This window comes from Leptonotus elevatus, chromosome 4, assembly GCF_054856555.1.
Source record: "Leptonotus elevatus isolate MCC_2025b chromosome 4, RoL_Lele_1.0, whole genome shotgun sequence".
In the NCBI taxonomy this organism is placed as follows: domain Eukaryota; kingdom Metazoa; phylum Chordata; class Actinopteri; order Syngnathiformes; family Syngnathidae; genus Leptonotus; species Leptonotus elevatus.
Window position 1 is genome coordinate 26,157,169 of NC_141242.1, and position 26,047 is coordinate 26,183,215.

The 26,047-nt window shown below is 39.9% G+C and overlaps 1 protein-coding gene across 3 annotated transcripts in view; it reads right to left on the reverse strand.

The window, feature by feature from the left end:
- Window positions 1-1,984: 1,984 nt before the first annotated feature.
- The window catches only part of nup93 (nucleoporin 93), a 35,149-nt gene continuing 11,086 nt past the window's right edge, over window positions 1,985-26,047 (reverse strand). The window contains exons 1-20 of one of the 3 annotated variants that reach the window (XM_086074683.1): window positions 25,387-25,696; window positions 19,757-19,819; window positions 18,387-18,515; window positions 15,496-15,570; window positions 13,442-13,534; window positions 13,231-13,370; window positions 12,957-13,089; window positions 12,174-12,331; window positions 11,445-11,610; window positions 11,208-11,301; window positions 8,238-8,429; window positions 8,034-8,160; window positions 7,866-7,938; window positions 7,433-7,477; window positions 5,395-5,511; window positions 5,161-5,279; window positions 4,928-5,045; window positions 4,760-4,843; window positions 4,552-4,680; window positions 1,985-2,277 (exon numbers count right to left, since the gene is read on the reverse strand). In XM_086074683.1, coding sequence (XP_085930809.1) covers window positions 2,167-2,277; window positions 4,552-4,680; window positions 4,760-4,843; window positions 4,928-5,045; window positions 5,161-5,279; window positions 5,395-5,511; window positions 7,433-7,477; window positions 7,866-7,938; window positions 8,034-8,160; window positions 8,238-8,429; window positions 11,208-11,301; window positions 11,445-11,610; window positions 12,174-12,331; window positions 12,957-13,089; window positions 13,231-13,370; window positions 13,442-13,534; window positions 15,496-15,570; window positions 18,387-18,479 — 2,067 coding nt within the window. In that variant the 5' untranslated portion in view covers window positions 18,480-18,515; window positions 19,757-19,819; window positions 25,387-25,696 and the 3' untranslated portion in view covers window positions 1,985-2,166. Of the gene's footprint in view, window positions 2,278-4,551; window positions 4,681-4,759; window positions 4,844-4,927; window positions 5,046-5,160; window positions 5,280-5,394; window positions 5,512-7,432; window positions 7,478-7,865; window positions 7,939-8,033; window positions 8,161-8,237; window positions 8,430-11,207; window positions 11,302-11,444; window positions 11,611-12,173; window positions 12,332-12,956; window positions 13,090-13,230; window positions 13,371-13,441; window positions 13,535-15,495; window positions 15,571-18,386; window positions 18,516-19,756; window positions 19,820-25,386; window positions 25,697-26,047 lie in introns of those variants that run through there. The other 2 variants (XM_086074682.1, XM_086074681.1) reach the window with 2 other exon arrangements.

Genomic DNA, 26,047 nt, shown 5'->3' on the forward strand with positions numbered 1-26,047 from the left:
TGTGAAATATCAGAAATGCCCGGATGTTCGGGATTTTCAATTCATATAGCCAAATTTGAGAAAATTTGATTCATAGCGATTTTAAACTTGAGATGGAATTTTGATTGCTGTAGTTGTTCGTTTTTGTGAGACGAAATCCCTTTGAAATAACTATAATTACAGTACTAATAGAACCATTGGTGAGGCTAGAACAATCTTTATCGCTTTTTTTTTTAAATAACTAATTTTATATAAAACATTAATATATATATATATATATAGCAATTAAAACTCATGATATCCAAAAGCTAACAAACTTGAGACGAAGAAGAAAACTCGATGCTAAGCCATGCGCAACATGTCCAATTTAACAATAGTATTTTGAATGTGTCACAATTAGACAGGTCACAATTGTCTCTAGTTGGAAATGATAGCATTCAAAGTGCATACAATAAGTGTGCCATATTGTGTCACATATGTTCAGAGGATTTAGGGCCGTTTTCCGAGACACCAATTTCTGTGACGGGAGCAGAAGAGGTTGTGGTTAATAGAGCGCGAGTGATTGATGAGGCAGCTTTGCAGGTCATCAAACGCAGAAGATCAAACCTGAAACACTCAAGCATCATCTTCTACTGTCATATGCCTTACTCTGATTGTTCTCAATTTTTAGCTGTATTACACAACATTAACAAATAATACCCTAAATACAGTAGTGCTATTTATTTAGTTCTTCACACTGGGCCTAATTATATAAACTGTTATCGTGTGTGAAGGGCTTGTAGGTAGGTGAGTGGAGTGGTATTTCTCAGTCGGATGTTAAAGAAAGCCAGGAAACAATGTGGGACATTTTATAGTTACATTTTATTGACTCCCATTTTAAAAAATGACTGAAGTTAGTGTGTCCAAACTTGTCCTTTTGGACTATCAATGATACACAAAAGGAAATCTAGGCCATTCCCTGTTCAAAATATTGTGGATCCTTTCGTTATTTGCAGTTAGTCCTCGTTGGCAGTGGTGCAGTGCCACCCTGGTGTTGTGAAATAGCCGGCTTGTAGGCGGTCTCTGTCATCGGCCTGATTCACAACACCAGCTGGGGCACACACACCTGAGGGACAGGCACGTCTTCTGCTGCAGCTGCTGCTGCTGGATGATGCTTGCATCTGTTGTAAGGAACAAGCCGTCCTTGTGGATGGCGCCTTGTGACATCAAGTGATTAAACCCAGGCTTGGTTTATGTGACTAAATACAACAGTATGAATATAATTGCGGCTATTGGCGCAGTCGGTCATGCGGCCCAAGAGTGAAATTTACGTGTGTACCAGTATGTGGAGCAGCAATGACAGGATGAGCCTCCATCTGTGTTCTCTCAGGCCAGACTGAAGGACACAGAGTTTGGGCTATATAGAATAGTAGAGCGGAATGCGGGTGGGGGGGGGGGGGGGGTGGTCTTCTCAAAATGAAGGCTGTCAGCCAATTATTACACATCTCCCAGTCTGTCAAAATAATGAATAATAAACAATATGGAATGTTCTGCAGTCTCACCCCATGTAGATACTTTGAGGGGACAGGATTAATTTTAAATAAATGACTCAACATCTACAGAAACTTGCTCTTTATGTACCAACCAGCAGCAAGAATTGACGTGTATTAAATACCTCCTCAAACAAATGTCATTTCTCTGATCATTTTACTTACAGACTTCGCTCGACAAGTTTATGAATAATTTCAAACTAATTCACTTTTTTAAACACTTACCGGTATTGATAGGAATACAAAATGAGTAACAGTATCATGATGCCCTCTATATTGAGTGCATGTAGACATGTTTGAGCCTGTGGGGTGTGCTGATAAAAAAGAAAAAAAAAATAGAAAAAAAAGTGTGTTCTAATGTATAAATGGAAAATGACCAGATGTCAGCATCTTTTTCTAAAAACCCTGACTGTATTTAAAAAATTAATGCAATCAAATAAATCAGGCAAAATAAAAATGTGAACACAACAGAACAATAACTGAAAAGCACATTTTTAATTTCAAATAATTGGCAGTACAAATATGAAACAGGACAATGGGAAAGGGATCAAAAGAAATAAACTAATGATAGAAACACAAACAATGAATGTTTGCCTCATCAAAATGAAATGATGAAAATGAGTGTGTGGTTGTTTACAATTTGGTGTGAAGTGACATCTCAGTTCATCATTAATTCCATTTGCACCAGTCTGGCATTGGTGTCTCCGGCCATGTTGTAGGGAATCATCCCGGCAAAGGTGATCAGGGCTCGAGCTTGAGCACGCAGCTGCTGTGATCAGAAGACACCAAGTGAAGATTACTACACAAGAGGAGCTTCAGATGGAATATATAAAACCCAACAATACCATTTGGAACCAGTGGTTAAGCAGGTATAAAAATACCAAAAACTTCAGATAGGTACTTGAAGAAATGATTGGATGATTGATGATTCAGTAGTCAAATAGTGATTATTGGTTTTGGTTAATTTACAACACATTTAAAATGGTTGGAAATAAAGAAAAATATGTGAAATATGTAGTCCTGGGAGATACATACGAGAGCATCTCAATAAAATAGAATATTGTAGAAAAGTCTGTATAGTTCAGTAGTTCAATTCTGATAAGGTAAAATTTTGAGTTCATTTTAAGATTATTGTATTCGTTTTCAAATCTCTAAATGGTTTTACCTCTCAGAGCTCCCCCACCCCTATGCACCTGCCAGGTGCCTCAGGTCAGCAGACCAGACACTACTGGAGGTACCAAGGACTAAGCGGAGGTTCGGAGGGGATCAAGCCTTTTCCGTTGCTAGTCCCTCCCTTTGGAAGGACCTTCTGTTAAATATTACCCCCCCCCCCCCCTTCTCTATCCACTTTAAAAACATCTACACACACACACACACACACACACACACACACAAAATGATAATATTGTCATTTGTTATTGAGCAAAAGTTGTTGATTTAAAAAACAACAACTCAGATTTCATGGGTGCAAAAGTATGTGAACCTCTCAATCGGACATTGCACCTCCTTTTGCAATGAAAACTTCATCCAAACACTTTCTTTAGAGATGTATCAGTCTTTCATATCTACTTTGGGGGATTTTTGCCACTCTTCCTTGCAAAATGCAGTAAATTTAGAGAGGTTGGATGGGCGTCTAGCATAAACTGCCCGCTTCAGGTCCCGCCACAGTATTTTGAAAGAATTTAAGTCAGGATTTTAACTCGGCACATCCAGAACATGAATCTTCTTGTTCTTCAGCCATTCCTTGGTTGCATTGCTGGAATGCTTTGGATTATTGTCATGTTGCATGATCCATCTTCTTTCTACCAGGCTTTAAACTTCACAAAGGACGGTTTCAGGTTTGTTCCAGGATTTCACAATATTCCTCTGAATTCATGATTCTCTGGACTATGTGGAGTTGTCCAGGTCCTGAGGATGAAAAGCCAGCCCAGAATTTAACATTCTCACCCCCATTCTCTAGGGTAAAGGTTCTTTTGCTGGTATGCAGTGTTGACTTTTCACCAAACAAGACTGTTTTAGTTGTGACCAAACAGTTCAATTTTGGACTCACCTGTCCACAAAAGGGACTTCCAAAAAGCTTCAGTGTTGTCCAGGTACTCTCTGGCAAAGTTGAAATGGGCAGCTTTGATCTTTTTTTGTGAGCAGAGGCTTCTACCTAGCAAGCCTTCCATGAAAGCCGTGTCGATTGACTTTTCTTCTGATCGTTGAAGCATGCACATGTGTCCCAGATGCAGCAAAAGAGGTCTGCAAATCCCTTGATGTGATGGACAGGTTGGCTTTCACCTGAATTATAATTTTTCTTGTGGTTCTTGCTGATATTTTAGAAGGTTGTCCACTTCTATAGGCATGATTGTAGTAATTTTCAGTGTTCTCTAGTTGCAGATGATCTGCTTCACAGTGGAATGATGAAGCTCAATTTTTTTTCAGATGACTTCATAGCTTTCCCCAGACTTCCTGAGATCCCCTGAGATTTCTCTTCCTCTCAGCATGACTGACCTGTATGGGTTTACCTGAATAAGACTAAAGTGACGTGGTTTTGTCTCTGTTTCAGTCAGTGATGCACAATTTCTTTGCTAAACCTCTCATTCCATTGGTCCATTTCAGTGGTTAGTTTAGCTACCAATTTGTCCTACCTGATCCTACTTGACTGCTTGTTTTAAGCAATGCAGCTCAGGGTTCACTTACTTTTGCACCTACATGAATTGACCAAAAACTATTTTTAATTCAGTTTTGACTACACAATTGGAAAAAAAAAAGAACAATGCATTGAATTGATAAACCTACACCTGTTATTTCATATAAAATGTAATAGGTTCAGATTGAACAACAAAATCAAGTTGAAACAATTGGAAAGTCCAAATTGCTCAAGAGCTTCACACACGTTTGAGCAGCACTGTATATACATATAGGGTAAAACCAAACCACACTAATTGGAATATTATATCACATTCCTTATCATTGGCAAAATCCTTATTAGAAAAAAATCAACACCAATTTATCGTGCAAAACTTTCGTCTATTTCCTAAACAGCTCCCATACTCACCGTGTCTCTGTCATCCAACGTCCTCTGAGCTCGTCCCGGTGTGCCAGCCGGCGCTCCCTTCAGTCGTTTGTGCTGCGTGAAGAGGATGTTCATGGAGGCTAGCAGCACCTCTGACAGGTTGTGACGCACCTGCAGAAGAGGACGATACCGCATATATAACATGTCTGAATCGCAACGTTTCTATTTTGATTCAAGAAATCATCATCACCTCGTCACTAAAGTTCCTGAAGGCCGCCACTCTCTCCTCCACGCTGTCCTGGCTGAGGGGCAGAAGCTTCAGACGCGCCATCACCTGACAAACACGGACAAAATGAAGGCCATTAACCTCACATGATCCCGAAGTGGCAAAAACAATGACACGTCCCGAAGCACTCACGTCATATGCTCTATCAATGTGCCCTTCATGGTACTCATCAAAGAAGGTCATCAGATCCAGAAGAAGGTAGAAGGTGCTGTCGACGAACTGGTCACCTGCGATGCCTTGAGAGCGGTATCTATAAGAGGAGATGAAGAATCATCTGCTTTACTCCTTTCTGTGAACTTGAAATCAATTTCAAACTTATGCACAATTTGAAATTGTGCATAATGTAAGTTTCTATGTGTTCTGACCTCGCTGCGATGGCCATTGCAGTGTTTTTTAGCCTCTCCTTATTAGACTGAGGAGCGCAGACCTGAGCAATGACAGGGCTCAACAACTTGTTCATCAGCTCCAACACCTTATCTGGATTCTTCACAGCGCGCCAAGGTGTGATGATGCAGGGAATGCAGGCAAAAGGAAACGGTAGAAGGGTATAAATGAGCTCTGCTTCGGAAGAAGGCGAGACAAGATGAAGGAGGACTCACCTTGGCTAGCTCGTAGAGTTTGACCGCTTCCTCAAACAAACCCTTGTTCTCAGCTTCCAAGGCCACTTTACTAATGATAGCTCTGGTGTCTCCGGCGAACTTATCAATGACCCCGGGCTGGAGAAAGACGGAGGTAAAATCAGGTACAGGTGGAAAATAAATAAATTATAATAAATATTGTGGAAAATAGATCATTCTGTGTCAAGTCACACAAGCTCCCCAGTGACACCTCTTCAATTTGCCTGATGTTTATTCCATTAGTGCCTTTTGATGTCATAAGAACCTCCTAGCGCAAACGATTTTTGAGTTAAAGTCCCTTAAATTTGGGTGTCACGCCCAGTTTTGCGATCTGGGGATAGCACACTAAATTTTGGACCATATTTTGTTTTAAGGTAGGTACAGGCCTGTAAATTGCTATATTTATGTGTTTTAAAAAGTTGATTGTCCTTTTCCAGTCTGATATTGATTCATAAAACCATGAATCTTTTTCCCATAAATTCACAAAAAAAAAAAAAATTGAAGGCCATTTACTGTTCACATGAATTTAAAAGTATTTTCTTACATATATGAAAGGTCTGACTTCTTGCACTTTAAGACAATTTAGAATCTTTTTCATTTATACTTACAATTATTGAATTAGAATTATGAAAATATTTTCATCTCAACCCTGCTGATGTCAATGTCTGTGTAACACTTAAGTGAGTATAACACGTGTTACTTTCATTATAAATAAACTAAATCATTTGACCAGTTACAGCCTCCACAAAATTGTATTTGAAATGTAATGTTTGTGGAGTTTCTAATCATATCCTTGATATTTAAGAATTGCTGTTCCATAATTTATCAATATCGGATTGAATGGAAGTGGATCGAATCAAATAAATCAAACTGAACTCTTGTAAATCAAAATCAAATCGATTGAGGACATTAGAATCGATAGCCCTAATATTTATGTACTATTTTTAACGATACAACCCTTTAAAAGTCGCAAACTACGCAATACGTGCTGTTGACATTTTGGGGGTCCATACCTTGGAAATGTTTTGTGTTGGTGGGGTTTCAACTGACTTATCATATTTATTTAGGAACTCGACAATGTATTTAGAGAGTTTAAAGGCACTTAGGCCTTTGATAGGAAAACAGGAGGACATTGACTAAGGGACAAAATGACCATTTCAAACGCCTTATTTCAGGCCACTGCCATATGGGCGCATCAACAGTTGCCTTTAAAAATAAATAAATAAATATATATATATATATATATATATATATATATATATATATATATCAAGGGTACTATTTTGGGATATTTTCTGAAAAATCTCAAATCCGGAAAAGGTGAACTGTTGTTTTCACTGCCTATTCAGGCAGACCCCCACATAATTAAATATAGATATTAAAAAAAGATAATATCAATGTAAAACATGTTTAAGTTCATGTATATTAACCCTTTTTACACTGTAAACAACACCAGCAACACAGAGAGGTTCTGGGGATTTGTCTGAATTGACAGGGATTGACCCAAACAAAACAAAAAATCAGTAGTTCATTTCAAAAAGTGAAACTGATACTATAAAGATTCACTGCACAGATCTTACAGCTAATGAAAACCCCAAATTCACAATCTCAAGAAATTACACTCCAAAAGAAAAAAAAAATAGTTAGTTGAATTGGCCTTTTGAAACTGTTTAATGAATCTATGTAATGTGATTTGGGCTATGAACATTCCTCTCCCAATTCTATTTATTCAGTTTATTGAGAAGCACCTGCCTGTATTGCATATTCATTTAGTTTCTACTGTTTGTCAGTCAAATTAAGGACATTTTGAATTGCAAGAAAGAGTTCTAGTTGTTTACATGTACCATAGTAGACGATAAATGCTGGTTTCATTATACAAAATAAACTTAAACGGCACTCAATTGAACGCAGAATTCCTTCAAAAAGAAAATCAAACTGGAAATCTTCTACGGTTAATTGGACTAAAACAAATAACTCGAGTTGAGGAAAAATGTTGATTGATTATAGAAAATTTTCTTACCCTCCTGCTTCCATCTTTTTCCAATCTTCCAAGTAACATATCAAACTGCAAAAGACAAAGATAAAACAATTCCCATCAAATTAAGATGTTGCTCTGAATAAAAATTATGGCGGATGTTTAATCGAGTTCTGTCATTGGAGACAATTTCCAAATGCGTCCCATGGCTATCAATTGAATTTACTCAAAGGTGACACAGCAGTTAAAGCCACTCCCATCGCAACACCATTCTGAAGAGGATTTTGATTAACTTAATGATGCCACCATAACTTCATTGGCATTTTCATTAAAGGTCACCCATTTATTTTGGTTTCCAGATGCTCAAAGTACATTTAGCGCTATATCAAACTCAAGTAAATCAGTTGCCTTGTGATCTAGAGGACATCTTGTCGTAGTGACCTGACCAAAAGGTGTTGGAGGAAAATAAGTCACTCACCTCTCGACTCTCAATAACAAGTTCACTGACACATCGCATGAACATGTTCTCTCCCTGGCTGTCCTTCTCATTTCTGCAGATATATAGTGTATGCATTAGAAAACATTTTTGAAAAAAACATTGTTTATATGATTTTTGGAAAAAGAAAAAAAAACTAAGCAAAATTACCGTAAGAAGTAAAAGTACTGCAAAGCTTCCCGTGGATCCGTGGACTCAAATTTCCGAGTGTAAAGCATGAGCAGGCGGGTAAAGTTGAGGCGGCGCACAGTGGGGGGGTCACCAGGTTCTTGACTCACTGCAAATAGACGCTGATTTAAAAATAAAGTTGTCTTTTCCTCATCCGATTGTACAGTACTATGCTCTTATACTCACACAGCTGAGCGCTTTGGCCAGAGGACTTCAGCAATAGCCGTAGCTCATACAGAACCAATGCCACGTGTACAGCATGACTCCGAAGTCTCTCAACGCGAAATAAGAATGCCACGGCGGCCTCAAACTGAGCGGTCAAGAATAGGACCTGGAAATACAGGAAAGGCTGCTGGCTTGCAGAGAAGTGGGATTCTCCTGTTAGATGAAAAAGAAAAAAAAAAAGTTTTCCAAAATAAAGGAACAGCATCACAACTTTTTTTTCTTAGCCACTGAATAGGCTTTAAAAACTTCTAAATTCCAAAAGTAATTCAAATGTAATCACATTTTTGAAAGCTTGAACAAATGACAACTTCCATATTTGCCCATGTAGTTGCCGGTGGTCTTAATTTAATGCAGTAGGGACCCAGATGACATGTATTGTTAGCGGTTGTTTATTTATGAGAACATGCTTATAATGTTCATAATCTCCATACACAAAATTTATTTTAAAGAAGTTCACAAAGTAAAATAAATAAGACTACATCCTGGACTGGTCACCAGTCAGCCACAGTGCTCATATGGAGACAGACAGTCACTCAAAGTCACACTCACAGGAGCAAGTGGGAATGGAACTCACACTGCCTGCATGGAAGCATGAAACTCTGTTATGATATAGTGACTTATGTTTATGATTAAATTATTATTAAATAATATACATTTGGCTGCATCTGACGATTATTCAAATAATCGATTAATCTGTTAATTGTTTAATCGGATTTTTCAAAAACATGTTTTCATTTCCATCGTTTTTTTTTTTTTTTTAAACATGACATTATGTCGAATTGACAATGCAGAAAATGCACAAACATAATTTTGATCAAGTTATTGGTTTGGTCCGCAAACATGTCAGAAAATAGGCAAAAATGTTGAGCATTGTTTTCCAAAGTAAAAGCAAATGTTTTACTTTGATTCTACACAAAGATTTAAGGCCATTTACATAGAGGAGTACAGAAATCAGATAATCTTTACAATTAAGAAGCTGAAATGTTTACCTTTGGTGCAATTTTAAATTAAATAATGTATTCATCGATCATCAAAAATGATTATCTAGGAATTTGGTAATCGATTAATTGCTGATTAATCGGTGCTCATCTACTATACATAAAGAAAATATGTTCTGCGATTGGCAACCAGTTCTGGGCATAACCCGCGTCCCACCCATAATCAGCTAGGATAAATAACCAAACACAAAACTGTGGAGAGCCGATAGCACAAACAGTGACGTAATCCTATCCACAAAACCTAAGATATCTTAATACACTTTATAATTTAAAAAAGGAAAGAAATATGGTATATAACAGAAATGGTGGTAATGTGAGTGCAGTAGAGGCTTCAGTTTTCGTACGTTCGAATAAAGTAAGTAGCATGCTGGTTCCACATCACTTGTAATGAGCACAGAGAAACACCCCCACTCAGCAAATGAGGGTGAAAACAGCCTGTTTTTGTCAAACTCTGCATGTGCACCCATTAGCTGCACAGCCAAACTCAGGCATCGGCAACAATAAAAATGCAATTAAATGTACCAAAGCTTTAAATGAATGCCTAATTTGTTCCAGACGAACAGTACGAGCTATACGTTAGAGATTTAAAAGTTCACATTCTGACAGTCTGACTATGACAACTAACATGTAAGTACAAGACTTTTGAAAACATTCTCTAATGCACAGGTACTTAGTCATCAAGTTTACTTTTTAATTATAACGCCTAATCCCTTTGCTGCCTCCAAGTTTGAGGAGTAGAACAGGGTGGACTATGTCAGCCATTTTATAGCCTTATCTCAGACTGCCAGCACTTAAATTCAAAAAGCACTGTGCGTATGAGAGAGAGGGAGAGAGCAATGAAGAGAAGGAAAAAAGGATGAGAGAAGAACGATAAAGTGGGTGGATGTTTAAGAAAGAAAGAGCAAATGTGCAAAAGAGAGGGAAGAATAATCAGCGGGAGGATGGCGTAGAAACAACGCAGCAAGTGTGAGAGGATTGAATGAAAAGGAGGGATACAGAAGAGGAGGGCAGAGAGCAGGAGAAAGAACGACAGGGAGAGCCAAGCGAGGAGGGCGAGCGCTGGCAAAAATGGAGCGAAAGAGAAAGCTCTGGGCTTCGTGTCCCGCTGTTAAGCAAGATGGAGGACAACGGGGAACATGGTGCCAGGCAACAGAGGGAGCCGAGGCACAGAGGGAGAACAGAATGGGGCCTGAGGCTGCACTTCCCGCTGAGCAGAGGGGGCGGGAGAGGCGCAGAGAAAGAGGGTGAGGGTTATTGAGCGCAGCCTACAGTCTTATCAGAATGAAGCAGTCTCACTGTGTGAAGACAGCCAGCCCACAAGCCCTTTTGTCATTTTTTTGTGTACATGTATCACAGATGCATGGTTAGTTCCTTTAGAAACAACTTTAGGAATGTTTGCTGAGAAAAGTTCCTGACAGATGAAGTTGTCTGTCACCTGCGTGCTTGCTTAAAGACATAAAGAGCAGCTCAGTTAGCGGGGTAGAAACGGGCCTTGCTTATCATCACTGATGGAATGCATGTACTGTATGCTAATAAGACTTACATACACTGATTACTTACACTGATTCAAATGAACAGGGATTTGTTTTGCCTCGTAGCCACATGTCTTTGTAGCATCTTGTCAATCAGCAATTATGAGGTTTATGGGTATTGTGGTGCAGCACAATATATATTTCATTGTAAATTGTGAAGCTTGTGGTTTCGGACTCATTTTCAGATTAGGTCCTGACCTTGGATATTACAACCAAGCAAGGTAAGGCAAAAGCAAAAAGATTCTGACTGTAATCAACGATTTTACTGCTTTTTTTGTAAAATGGTCAGATAATGGATGGATGGACGGTGTAAAATACAAAATTGCTGAAATAAAGAAAAAAACACAGCTCCAGAGTTGGTCTGCCGTTCTGTGAAAGACTGTGACAGTCACTGTACATACCGTAGTCCTCCAGCAGTTGTTTCTGTAGCTGTGGCAAGGTCAGTCTGTCCTGAGGCGAGCTGCTGCCATCATCATTGAAACAGACCTGATTTAGCTGCAGGGAGAAAAAAAAAATCATCAATCAAGAGTAATTCAGATGACATTAGATCAATACTTGCATTATAAATCCTACATTGGGAGCAAGCCTCCGTTTACAGGTATGCTGAGAACAAATATTCCAAAGCAGAAATACTTTACCTTTAGCCACAGATAGTCTTCTGTCTTGTCCGCCACCTCTCCATGGTTATCACTGACGTCACATTTGCCGATGAGACAGTAAACCGCTCGCTTGTAAGGATCGGCGCTGTTCCTCAGAACTCTGCGGTAGTGGAGACGAAGCTTGCTCTCCGAAGTTGGGGAAAGGCTTAAACGGGGAAGACAGAAGAGAAGGAACATTAAGAAGAGTATTCAATAACAGTTAAAGTATATATCTGTTAAAATGTTTGCTTATCAACTAAATGTACAATACTGTTGACATATATATGCACGTATAAATGCAGCTGTTTATGTGTAAGTTTGTTTTATTCTTTTGTAAGGGGGTAGGACTAAGTTTTTTTACTTCATCTGAAAAAAAGAAAGTAGAAAAAAAACTCAACCCCAAATCAACTTCTTTTTTTTGCTGATAAAACTGTATTGATGGCTGTCTACTAATGCTGTCTACATGTCCTGGTCATTATTTTTTGACATTTTCATGCATGTTTGTTGAAAGCTTGAATTTGGGGTAAAAGCTGTCTGTGTTAAATACTGGAATAAAGACAATATGGCTGTTTGTCCTCTCATTGGACGAGCATTTCACTTTGTGAATCTGATTTAGTCGCTCTGCCACCCGTGGCGTATACAAGCCCAACGGTCCTCCAGGCAACGTGAAGGAAGATTCTCGGAGTCTGTGTGTGTAAATGTAAAAAAAGTAAATAAATAAAATCTCACCGTCTATCTGGGCTGTTTGCGTACTCCTGAAACCAGGTCTTAAAGTCTCCTAGCTGGTGATGCAATCGATTGATTACGTGCATAGTTGCATTCAGGTCTCCACAACGTAGACAGTAGTAGATCACAGCCCACACTGGGTGGCCTTCTATCTCACCATCCTGTTGTATGAGCAGATGTGACATTGAAACTGACACAAGGATTGTCTTTTCACATTTATCAGAGCTTCACTAGTGATTAAATTAACAGACTCGGACTCCACTATACAAACCCTAGTTCAGGAGTGAGAAACGTGACCCCCAAATATTTGAGTATCCCGCGGGCACATTTTTAAAATAACTCACAGTAAGCTGCATCAAATCTTTTATGTCGCAGCTATTTTTCCAAATGTTATTACAGTTGTTACTCTATTTTTGTAACAGTGTTTTATTTGCTCTCCAGCAATATATTAATGTGTTTAAATTTAAATGTGTTTATACTGTTCTAAAAGTGTGATTAAAGACCTTAAAAAATTAAGTGCTGTAAATCTATAAAAGAATGCCTATTGCCTAGGGCAGAGGTGCCCAAGTCCGATCCTCGAGAGCCCCTATCCTACCTGTTTTCCATGTCTCCCTCCTCCAACGCAGCTGAATCCAATGATCAGCTCATCAGCAAGCTTTTCAGAAGCCTGATAACGTTCCTGATCATGAATCAGGAGTGTTGGTGGAGAGAAACATGGAAAACAGGCTGGAAAAACATTTTTATTATTATTTTACAAAACACAACCTAACGACTTGCATGTGTTACCTGCATGCCAGGCAGGGGACCAGGAAGCTTGATGTTTAGAAAACTGCGTACAAGTTGGTACGTTCCTGGCACCCCTCCCAGTTGGGCCTGATGAAGGTTTCCGAACACAGTCACCATGGTATAATTTTTATAACTGTACAACAGGAGACAAAAAGCCACAGTACAATCATCAATTGCATATTAGCACTGATTTTAGTGACTACATCGTCACCACATTGTGAACATTAAGGCTTCATTTCCTTGATTGAAGGAAGATTTGAATCTAGATGTTCACCTATTCTCAAGGAAGCCGAGTGCCTGCCGCACAAACGCCATTTTCATCTCAACTGAAGTGTGACTCTTCAGCGTATCTTTGGCAGGAACCAGTAAAACATCGGTCATTTGTTTCACCATCTGCCACAGGTCTGACACATTCTAGAGGGATGAGAAACGCCGACATCCAGAATTGCAAATAGTTCAGTATTATTTGCAGTTGATGATATTACCTTGTCATCCAAGCTTTCTGCGACAGATGCACATAAATCTCCCAGATTCGGATGAATGTGACCATTCACAATCTTCTCGTTGAAAATGTAGATCTAAAGGAGGGGGTGACAGTTATAAATAAACAAATAAAACAGAGATTATACACCCAGCAGACAAGAAAATACTCAGTCATAAAATGTTATTGCCACATATGAAATCATGCCATAAAAAAAAAAAAGCCTACCATTCTATCTTCAGCTTCCAGGGTAAAAGCAAAACATTATGACCATCGAGTGAAATGGTTCACAACAAAAAATAACAAGAAGACAATTACAATGCTGATGAGGTCGTCAAAAAAAATTACAAAAACGAGACAAATGATGCTGCATGCAATGTGTCGACACATAGTGTGAGGATGTGGATCAAATAGAATGAGGGAAGGTCAGAGTGGATGACAAGGGAAGAGAGGCAATGGGAGAGACAGAATTTACCCACAATCCTCCTCTGCTGCCCTACCAGTCAATATGTTTGATTTGACCTCCTGTGACCTCATTTCTATTTAACGACTAGGCATGGGTGCATTTACATTTAATCCACGTTAAGTTTCAATTTAGATTGTCATATTTATTATAAAATCAGTAGATGATGAAATGGATAGAACTAATTCCTTTTGATATTAACAGTCCAATAATCGTTTCATTTTCCGTGAAAAATTAAGGTTGGCAAAAAAACAAAAAAACAACATCCATGAATCTGCAAGCGCGGAATCACAAGTATACGGAAAGCCACTGTTTATAGTTATATTTAAAATTACAGTGGTACCTCGGAGTTTGAACATAATTAATTTCTGCGCGTTCAAAGTCCGAATTGTTCAACCTCCGGAATTTTTTTTTCCCATAGGAAATAATGTAAATGCAATTATTCCTTTAACAAGCTCCAAAAACAGAAAATTCCTATTTGAATTTCTATTTATGTTTTTTACATTTAGAGTACAGTACAGTATTTAAACAATAAAAACACCTTACCTTACCTGTTGTGGTGTGATGGCATCAGTGGATGATAAATGCTATGTTAATGCTAGCTTTAGTTGCGTGCTGAGTTTGTGTATTTTACATTGGGCATATTGCTAGACTACTAAGCGGTCCTTGCGTGCGTTGTTTAACGTCAGGCACGTTGTTGAACAACTAAGGGGGGGCCTCGTGCCAGTATTTACAGAAGCAGTGACAGTAGTTACAACTGCACGATAATCTCCTTCCTAATTCCACTGTGGTTCGTAGCAATGTATGTTTTTCTTTGCTGCCACTGGCAGTGTTGTCTTTCTGTGGGCCCATGGCGAAGAAAATTGTCGTGGAAAAATCTAAATGCACTCGCGAGTGTGGAGCACCTCCGGGAGTATTCACAATCTGACTGGAAATGAGCAGTGCATCGTCTCAACTACCGCAATGTGAGCATTCGGCATTGCTCGGCTTCACTTGTTTACCCGTTTTTCAAGGTATGTTCGGCTTAGCTTGCTTTGCTTGGGTGTTCGAACTCTGAAAATAAGTTCAAACTCCGAGGCATTTTTTACTCAGATTTTTTGGTTGAAGTCCGAATTGTACGAGTTTCGAGATGTTCAGACTCCGAGGTTCCACTGTATGTCACTTTATCCAAATACTATTGAACATCTGAAAAAAGGGTTACTCTGCATAAAATGGCCCAAATTCCTAAATCATATTTATTTTTTTTTTAAAGAAAATGTTTAATCATACCTTGTTGTATTTCAAATTTGTGGTAATTTCTAAGAGCAAAATCATAAAAACTGAGTGAGGTAATTTAACGTCTTTGCATTATGTACACTGGCAACAACATACTTTAGTAAAAAATAAATAATTATTGTAGTCAGAATGAATATCTTTGTTTAAGAAAGTGTACTGTTTACAGCAAAAAAGATCATTTAGGTAGTTTTAAAAATACACTATAGAGAATATGAATATACATAATGTGGATTTGAGTTTTGTGACTGACCCAAAAAGGAATTAAATTGTTTTTTCTAACAAAACCAGGTCCATCCATGATTATCATTAGGTTGACTCACCTGACGTCCGTATGCCACCTCCACGCTGTCCAAAGCACTTCTTCCTGCGGCCGTTATTTCACTCACAAAGCTGGGCTACAAATAAAACAGTAAACAACCACCTGAATACATGGCATAAGAGTATGCAATTTTTAAAAAACACGCTATATGCACAAGTGGTGCTCCGATCAATCGGTCACCGATCGTGATTGGCCGATTACCGTGGAAAAAAAGCATGTGATCAGCAAATGTCGATCAGTGCCTTTCATCGCCGAACACAAAAGCCGACTGCACAGGCACATTCTTAATAGCCTACAGTCAACTAGAGACCAGCCTTTGTGCAGTTTAGTGTCCCTTCCTCCTTTCCTTAACACTGCACGTGACAGACAAAACCAGTAACTGAATCATAATATATGTTATATATCGACACAATGTCCTGTTTTTGTTTAATAAAGGGATGGGAAATTGAATAGTGATTTTTTTCTAAATCTGATTAGTCAATCGAAATAAAAATTGAAAGATTAATTGTTAGTGAGCAACTCTAAAATTGAAAAACGCACAGCTAATACATATGATCTGTTTCAGAACCGTATCGGCCGATCTCACTCATGGAGGATCAGTATCGGAATTGTGTTGCTATTCTCGCAAGAAAGTGGTTATGGCTTTATGGACTTTGTGTTCTTGTTACTGTTGTTTTATTTAAGTTATAAAACTGAAAAATTATTCTCCCCATGGGCTCAACACCTATAGGAGGGGCCAAATGGGTCGGGTGTACTGGGAGCCGGGCGGCAGCCAAAGGCGGGGGGCCCGGGTCCGGTCCCCGGCTACAGAAGCTAGCCCTAGGAACATGGAATCTCCCCTCTCTGGCAGGGATGGTGGAGGAAGATGCCAGTTCGACCTGGCAGAACCAAATGTATTATGAGGGTTTGCTGGGAAAATTCTAGAAGAATCCCCTGCCAGAAAGAGTTTTAATGCCCAGCTCCGGCAGAACTTTAGGATTTGCCCATGTTCCGGGGGAGAGTCAAGGAACATTGAGTGGACAATGTTCCGCGCCTCCATTATTGAAGCACCTGATCGGAGCTGTGGCTGTAAAGTGGTCGGTGCCTGTCGTACCAGCAATCCTTGAACCCGCTGGAGGACACCGGCGGCAAGGGATTTTGTTAAGCACCTTTGACGGTCGTTAAGGCACACACTTAGGCGAGGGAGGAGTTCAGCGAAGCCATGGAAAAGGACTTGCTTCGAGGAAATTCTGGTCCACCATCCATCGTCTCAGGAGAGGATAGCAGGTTGGGTTACTTCGATAGTATGGGGTACCGAGCCCCCTGATACCGGCTGTTTGGTCCCTTTATGATGGTGTCTGAGTGTCAAACTCTGTTGTCAGAGTTTGGTCTACATCGCCGGCAGTAAGTCGGATTAGATTCCAGTGAGGGTTGGACTCTGCCAAGGCTGCCTTTTGTCACTGATTCTGATCATAAGCTTTATGGACAGAATTTCTAGGTGCAGCTGGCTCCAACCGGGGTCCGGTTTGGTGCACTCAGCATTACATCTCTTGCAGATGATGTGGTAATGTTGGATTCTTCAATAGCTTCATAGCAGAGAGTGTGAAGCGTTTGGGATGAAAATCAGCAACCCCAAATCTGAGACCATGATCCTCAGCCCGAAAAGGGCAGAGTGCCCTCTCCTGGTCGGGGATAAGATCCTGCCCCAAGTGGAGGAGTTCAAGTATCTTGGGGTCTTGTTCACAAGTGAGGGAAGGATGGAGCGAGAGACTGACAGGCGGATCAGTGCAGCATCTGCTGTGATATAGACTCTTTATCTGTCTCTTGTGGTAGGAGAGTGGAAAGGTGAAACTCTCGATTTACTGGTCGATCTATGTTCCTACCCTCACCTATGGTCATGAGCTGTGTGTCGTGACCATAGAACTAGATCCTGAATACAAGCGGCCAAAATGGGTTTGCTCCACAAGGTGTCCGGGGTCTCCCTTAGAGATAATGTGATAAGCTTGGTCATCCAGGAGGAAGTCAGAGTTGAGCCACTGCTCCTCCGCATTGAAAGTAGTCAGCTTAGTTGGCTTGGGCATCTGGTACATATCCCTACTGGAAAGGTGTTCCAGGCATGTCCCACTGGCAGGAGGGACGACCCAGGACATGCTGGAGAGACTATGTCTCTCGGTTGGCCTGGGAACACCTCGGGATCCCCCCGGAGGAGCCAGACGAAGTGGCTGGGCAGAGGGAAGTCTGGATTTCCCTGCTAAAGCTGCTGCCCCAATGACCCGACCCCAGATAAGGAGTAGAGGATGGATGGATGGAAATCTTTCAGCAACACTTGTATTATGTTGCAGGTGCACATGTGTGAATATGAACCAGCTTTTGTTTTTGTAGTGGTCAAGTACATTGAAAATGTACAGCAATGCATCTTTTTTTGTGGTCAGACTGATAACAGACACAATTAAAAAAAATATATATATGTTTACTGGTGTAGTTTGTATGAAATAGGTCAAACATAGCTAGTGTGAAAAGGTCAATGCAAAAAAAAAGTGCTAACAGATATGACATATTGAGAACAAAAAAAATGTTTTCTGAAGCTGCTATATTAAACAGTTGAGAAAGTCAGAAATGTTCAATTGTGTGAAATATACCAAAAATAGGCACATATCCTTTTGTCTTCATTATTTATAAGCAGAAGGTGGACGTGGCATTCTATTTTGGGAAAAGTTTACTTTTTATGATAGACACTAGTTCAAATAAAGTGGTTTACAGATACAAAGGACAAGAAATTAAATCGCTAATGTTTGAAACAGCATTGCGCTCTGCAAAACAGTTGCCTTTACAGTAAGTGAGCTTTGAGCACTAAGGACACACATTCCATTTTTAATACATTGTTCCTTTACATTTGTGGTGTGAGTCTTGTACCTCCACATCTTGACTGAAGTCCAGGGCGTCCTCTCCTGCTCCGAGGAGTGTGTGCAACACTCTCTGCTTCACCTGTTCCCACTGGACCAGCATGGACTCACGATGGTACTCTTCAGCCAGCAGGAATGTCTGTAAAAGGCATCGGTCAGTTTCAGTTGTACAGTCAAATGTGTCAAATCACACATATGTCTGCTAGAATGGATGGAAACAATAGACCTGTATTTAGTCTTGCATGAAACGTTAATATTCCTGTACAAGAACTCAACTTGACTACACATGAAGACCATCACGCATACAACTCAGTAAGGGATGTTAATAGCTAGCACTCGACTCAAGCTTGTGAAACCCCATCAGGACTCGTCTATTTTAACCCTCCACAGAGACTCGACGTGAGATAATGGGAACATTAGATAATTAAATCCTTCCCATCTCCAGCCCAGGGAGATGTAAATCTGGACTGGAGCCCCCATTTACAGAGTTATATTGGTCACTACCTGGATCTTTCAGATCTTCTTTTACACAATTGAGCGTATCGCAGCAGCAATATGCCAGCACAACAGTTGTGAAGGTCTGTCATGTTTGTGACTTGTCTGCCAGAGAACACTTTTCAGCTACTTATGATATTACTGCTATAATATTTAAATAAAAATTACCATTTCAAGAGAGCATAAAACCTGCTGAATGTTGAATATTGACGAAAACAAATGCAGATTTTAAAATGATGTTTTGATAAACTGAGCATTTAAATTGACTAGTGGTGAAAGGGGTGTAAGCATTATGTTCTGTCATAAATCCTGTGAGAGACACTTTCTTTAACAGCAGGATTCAGAATATAGACATCTGTAGGGAGATGTAATGCAATCTTTTTTTTATGTCTTTAGAGCATTTGGTATTTCAACCCTTCACATAAGTCTTTCCTGCTCTCAGAGGGAACAGGGAGATAATGGGAACGACAACTAATTAAAGGCCGGGCCTATTAGATCTGCTCATCAGGGAAGCCATTTCAAAACCATTCCCTGAAGAGTCGCACCAGAAGGACGTTTAGATCACAGCCAACAGACATGGGAAAAAGTGTGTGTGTTTTTAAGTGCTCCTGTGGTCCGAATGCATCAGACTTTCTTCGCTTCATTTTCAATTAACAAAAATAAAATAACGATAAAAACAGTCTTGTCAATCCAGGCAAGATGGTACTAAAACAGTATTTAGCCATGTTAAATCTGATGTTATTTCTAATTTCAGAGGCTATTTTGTCATCGTAACATCTCCTAATCTAAGATCATTTAGTCCCGCTAATTTACAACGTGCTCTCCCCGTGCTACTCTAAAGCTCCTATCTTGACCAGAGCAGAAATGAGAAACACAGGCACTGACCCTGCGGCGAGATTCCTCAATGGCGGACAGCAGGGCGTTGTCCCTCTCGTTCTTCAAGAAGCCCTATGTAGAGACAGGAAGGCAGCAGAAGAGGGCCAGGCAAGCGATGCGAGTCGGAGAGAGGAAGAGAAACAGAGAGAATGACTTCTTAGCTTGGCAGGACAAAATGATGACAGAAAAAAATGTGAAGACTTCTAAAGGGAGAAATTTAACAGACATTTACTCTGTGGGAGACAAGTCGCTGCTTATCAAGCATGTGTTGGGATTACTGAAACGTACAGTTGCTATTTCATTCAGATGAAACCGTGTTTGCACTTTGAGCTGTGCTAATTCTCCACACACCATTTTGCAATGAGACAGCAATCAGCACAGACTCCATTTTGACATCTTTACAAAATGGCTTCCGCTGCAAAACATACCCTCTCTCTCCTGCGGCTCTCCTTATGAAACCTGCACTCGCATCCAACTTCATACCTTTTAAAGACAAACTTAGCAATCAGAAGAGTGTTCGTTTGCAAGTGGCCCTTGCGTAACCAACACTGCATGCAGATGAGTATCAGGCAGCCCTTGGAAAATGCTGAAGGAAAGAAATTCAGTGACCGCAGACAAGCATATGGAGTGGCCATTTTGAGAAAGCATCAAAATGACAGGTAGCTAATGTGCCTTGTCCTCTTTAAAGTGAGCAGAACTCTGAACCACTGGCTGTCTTGAAAAACAAGTGCTGATGCAATACATCTTGAATGTAAATCTAAGGTGATCATTTCTTTTTATAATATGGAGCCTGTAAGCTACGCCAATGAAGAGTATATAAAGTCATTTTAGATGCACACAAAAAATTACTTTGGGGATGTGCATAACTGATTAAAAAGGATTCTGGCGACTGAGTGTACTTGATTGTTGATTATTCTTAAAGCAAGGGAGAAAAAGGAGGTCAGAATATTGAGAAAACACTTTATACATCCAATTAAAATATTTTAAAATGACAATTGACTGAATGTACTTTCCATAGTGGCTGTCTCGCCTCACAATTACGTAACACAATGACACCATTAGCCTGCTGATTCATTTGAAAGTGATCCAACACCTTTCCTATGACAACATACTGGTATTTAAAGTCATGATTCATGTATATACTATATATCAGACAGGTATTATTGGGAATCAAGTCACCGAAGACCTTGTTCAGAAGCCAACATACAATTCATCATTTAGAACAAACTGGATCTAATAGAGTTTAAACAAATGGTAGCATGAGTTGAGTAAAGTCCAGTGTTGCTTTATTATGTAAGTAATGTGCTAGTTAAATGAACAAACGTGTCAATGAAGTTGAAGTTGGGACGTTGAGTTAAACAAATAAAAACTGAATACAATGATTTGAAAATCATGTTCAACCTATATTTAATTGAATACACTTAAAACAAGATATTTAATGTTCAAACTGATCAACTTTATTATTTGCAAATAATCATTACCTTTGAATTTTATGGCTGGAACACATTCCAAAAAAGCTGGGACAGATGGAAAAAAAAAGACTGAGGCCCCGTCCACACGAAAGCCAGTTTCAATGTATCCTCACAAGTTTCTTACCGCTTAAGCCGTTCGTCCACATGACGGCGCGGTTTCGGAGATTGAAAACAATCACTTTTGAAAACGGGCTCCAGAGTGGAAAGATTTCAATATGTGCCCCGTACGCGTCCGTCTGGACACCTTATGCAGGATACTCCTTCAGCAATGACATAATGGTCGCAGCTCGATTACGACGCATTGTCGCAGATTGATGACGGATGTGCCAATTCTCGTGTGACTGCGCACAAACCGTCAGTCTGTCAACAACAATGGCGGATAGCAGTGTCGTAGTCATTTGCGCAGCCTCCTTAGCTTGCTTATGCTTTTGCAGCAAAAATATTTTTGCTTCTTTATTCCCACGTTTAACAAGTTGTGTTGTACTTCTGTAGATTGCAATAAAGTGTTTTTTTTTGTTTTGTTTTAAGTGTCCATCTTTTTCGCTGATTCTTCTTCTACGCTTTCCGTTAACTCCCTGTGTCGCCACTCCAGACTTGGCATATACAATTACAGCCGTTAAACCCTCTGTGTCTTCTTTTGGACACACGCAAGTCTTGAAATGCTTCTGTGTGTACGAGTTTTGTTTGAGGAACGAAGCCGGCTTTGCTTCCATCTGTACGGGGCCTGAGAAAGTTGAGGACTGCTCATCAAACACCTGTTTGGAACATCCCACATGGGAACAGGCTAATTGGGAACAGGTGGGTACCATGATTGGGTATAAAAGGACGTTCCCTGAATTGTTCAGTCATTCACAAGCAAAGATGGGGCGAGGTTCACCTCTTTTTAAACAACTACGTGAAGAGTATGGGTACTAGACTGGCCTGCCATGGTCTCCCATTGAAAATGTGTGCCGCATTATGAAGCATAAAAAAGGACAACAGAAACCCCGGACTGTTGAACAGCTGAAGCTGTACATCAAGCAAGAATGGGAAAGAATCCCACCTAAAAAGCTTCAACAATCAGTGTTCTCGGTTCCTAAATGTTGAGTACTGTTAAAAGAAAAAAGTAACACAGAGGTAAACATACATGACCCTGTCCCAGCTTTTTCGGAATGTGTTGCAGCCATTAAATTCTAAGTTAATGATTATTTGCTAAAAACAAAGCTTATCAGTTTGATCATAAAATGTATTTGCTGTGTATTCAGTTAAATATACAGTTGTGCTTGAAAGTTTACATACCCTTGGGGTATGTACAACTGCAAATGTACCAAAGTTAAATGTCGCTTAACACAAAAATGCTTTGAATCATCACCAAAATTCACATGCACATCCCAGTCAATTTCATCCTCTGAAAATATCAAAACAATTGCCACCATATTTTGATTTTTTTATGGGCATTAAGCCTTTTTCTCTCCAGACAGTGCACTCATATGTTTACATAACTTTCAAGCACAAGTGTAGGTTGAACATGATTTGCAAATCATTGTACTATATCCTGTTTTTATTTGTTTAACACAACATCCCAACTTCATTGGAATTGGGTTTGTAGGCTGAACCAAAATGAAGAGACAAAGACAGACATGTATGTCTAGGAGGTTTTCTTTTGGAGTCAGCCTTTATTTTGTCACAATTTTGCAGCCACTGAAATCAATACATCTGAAGTAGGGACAAATTGCTACTCCACAAATGCCCTGAGGAAGGCTTAAGTTTTCTGAATTTACTGTATGTACTATAACCGAACACCTTATATTGCTGCTGTCAGTAGTAGCTTATCTATTTAATAATTATGCCATTTTTGGTGCTATTTGCTCATCTGTCTATGGCAGACTGTATCATCTTGGTTGCCAAGAAGGATACGACAGCTATTCTTGAAGCCAGCAAGAGAGGATGCTCGCTTGCAGGGAAATGAGAACTCTTGGCCCCCTACTTCCTCTCTCATCACCTCTCTTGTGTACCGTATAAAGGCCACCTGCTGGTTGATTTTCCTACCAGTAGTCACATCTCGTCTTTGTCCAAGTCTTTCCATCATGTCACTGCATTCCTCAGACTCCCTTCTACCTCTAAAACTGGGAATACAGGCAATTTTACTGTCAGTGACTTGATTGTCAAAAGCTAAACATAATAATCCTCATGATATAGTGAGGGTTCTGTCAGCACTTTTTATATTACTAATTTCACAATTACGATTTGTATTCTTAACTCATAATTTACAAACAGGACTTACAACTTTGTTCTTCATATGTAATTATTTTTTAAACATAACTAGTTTTCTAATTATAGTAAGCATTATCTGCGTGATATCTTGATTATATGTGTTATATGTGGTCGTTGCACTAACCATGGCTTAAGTATGAGCCATGATATGCTCTGCTGGTGAAAAACCATAGTAATAGCGTATAGACAATTTTAACTTGCTTTTAAAAATAAAAAGAGCCTGTGCATTAGTTGTCCTGATATAGATGTGATACACTGGTATGTACACAGGTGATACTAGTCAGCCAGTGTGCATAAAAAACATTCAAGTTCTATCGTCGTCTTTGTCTCTGGGAGCTGTCTAATTATTATTCCTGTAATTGTTGGAAGAGAAAATTATACATCTCTTATAGAAACAGGCAATGCGAGAAGAGCTGCTCATTCTGCCAGAATCTTAAGCAGCAGTGACACGTTGAAAAACACAGTAGTGTCTCTGCTGCATTCATACCTCAAATTAACTGCAATAAGAAGCAGAACCATTTTTCGGTGCGGTTGTTTTGATGCCAGATCAATTCGCTCATTTTTTGTGCCAAACACATATTGACAACATAGCCATTAGTGGTGGCCAAAAGCACCATAGGTCTGATATACAAATCCTCTATGTTCATTTTCCTCAAATATATGAACGGATTGTCACAGATGAATAAAAAAAACCAATGGCTTCCTACTGAAGGATCATGCTTTACATGTGGAAAGTGGGAAATTTGTTTTAAATAATCTGAAAAACAATGACAAGGCATTAATATCATGAATAATTTGGTCAGTACATGACGGCTCACAGTGACAATTGTTCTCCAGTCCGAGACGAAGCAGTTTGTGAGACTGCTGATGCTTCAATTCATCCACATGTACAGGTTGTCAAATAAAGCCAGTGTAAAGCAGAATATACATCAAGTTAAAGCAAAGAAAAAAGGAAAATATGAAAAGAACATATGACAAATGTCAAACGGTCAACATTGTATTTAAAGTGGCTTAGGATGTATGTTTTCTGGATGCCCCACCCTTATATTGTGCAGCCTCTGAGACCTCGGAGACACAGTGAGCATTCACAGCCAATTGACTATATAAAAGCCTAGAAGCTTCACCAGCACAACCACAGGGGAAAAAAAGAGATACATGCTTAAGAGTGTAAGGACATTACACAGGTCAAAATGAGGGTGGATCGTCTTTAAATCAATAAAAAATACAACAGATGGAAGTTTCTGCTATTGTCTTTGTTAATCGCACATTTTGTGGATATCTGAAGAACGTCAACAATTGTTCTTAAATGTAGACAAAAAGTGTCCATTATAAAGCTATGCAACTTTAGTAAGTGATGTGTGTGTGTTCTCACGGTTCTTAACGGACACACATTTGCCGGTTCAATGTGCCAGCTCATACAGGCCTTCTTTCATTGATAGCTGGTCTGCACCTGAAAGCGGCCTATTGGCACTTGCAGGCAAATTCATCACTTTGTCACGAAATGTGTTCCATGGATATTCAATATATGAGTATGGTACAAGAACAGCGTTTAAAAGTGAAAATAATGGCAGAACCACATGATTTGTGTGTGGCATCATGATAGTGAGTGCCCTCCCTTGCCATGACACAAAGAGCTGCCCTAAGTGTGCGTGAAAAGAATAAACTCCACACTACACCTCGCGGTCACATAGCCATACACATACACATGCAAGCACATGTGTTGATCTTATTATAATACAACATTTTCAATCAATTAAATGTTAAGTCTTTACGCTATATTGCATTTGTCAGTGATCAATACTGTCATACAAGCAAATAAAAGAGCAAAGAAGACAGATAGATTAAATTTGTGTGAGACAAAGCAGATACCTGTCCGACAATGTGTGCGTAGATTCGTGTGTGGGCGATACTCACTCATGCTCAGTGGCTGCCTGGCAAAAAAGAGGACATGTGTGAACCCAGACGGATTTAAAAAAAAAATGTTTCTTTTCTTTGTCTGTGCCCAGGGTTTCTGGGCTTTGACAACACAGGAAAGACCTGTGTCGCCCTTTGGTTTTTCCATCTCTCTGTGTCGTTCTGTGCCAGGGCGGCGGTAGTGGTGACAGTGGCCGCCATTCTGGGGCGTGTTCCCCGTTCCCTGTCTGGCCGGCATGGCGTTGCGCCTGCAGCCCTTTTCTGTCTGAAAGCAGGCCAGTGACTTAAGTGAACCCCGGAGAAGCATGTGCAAGTACCACATCAAGACTCACTGGAGGTGGTTTTATTGTCAGAGGGCCATACCAACTGTGAAGGCAGACACAGGGGGGATGCATGGGAAGGAACTATGGATTCATATAGGGTATCTGTTCATACCATCAGCTGACTCCCCCCTCCCTCAGCCACATATCCTTGCTCTTGTTCACACACTCCCTCACTTCATCTAAGCTTCGCTGACAGCCCTCCGCCTCCTGCCTTTCTCCATCTCACTAATTTTCTCTTTTTTTTTTATCCATGTATGCATCCTTTCTTCCCATCCGCCCTCCTTCCTCCCTGTATGCAATTACAGTAATGGACCCCCCCCCCCCCCCCCCCCCCCCCA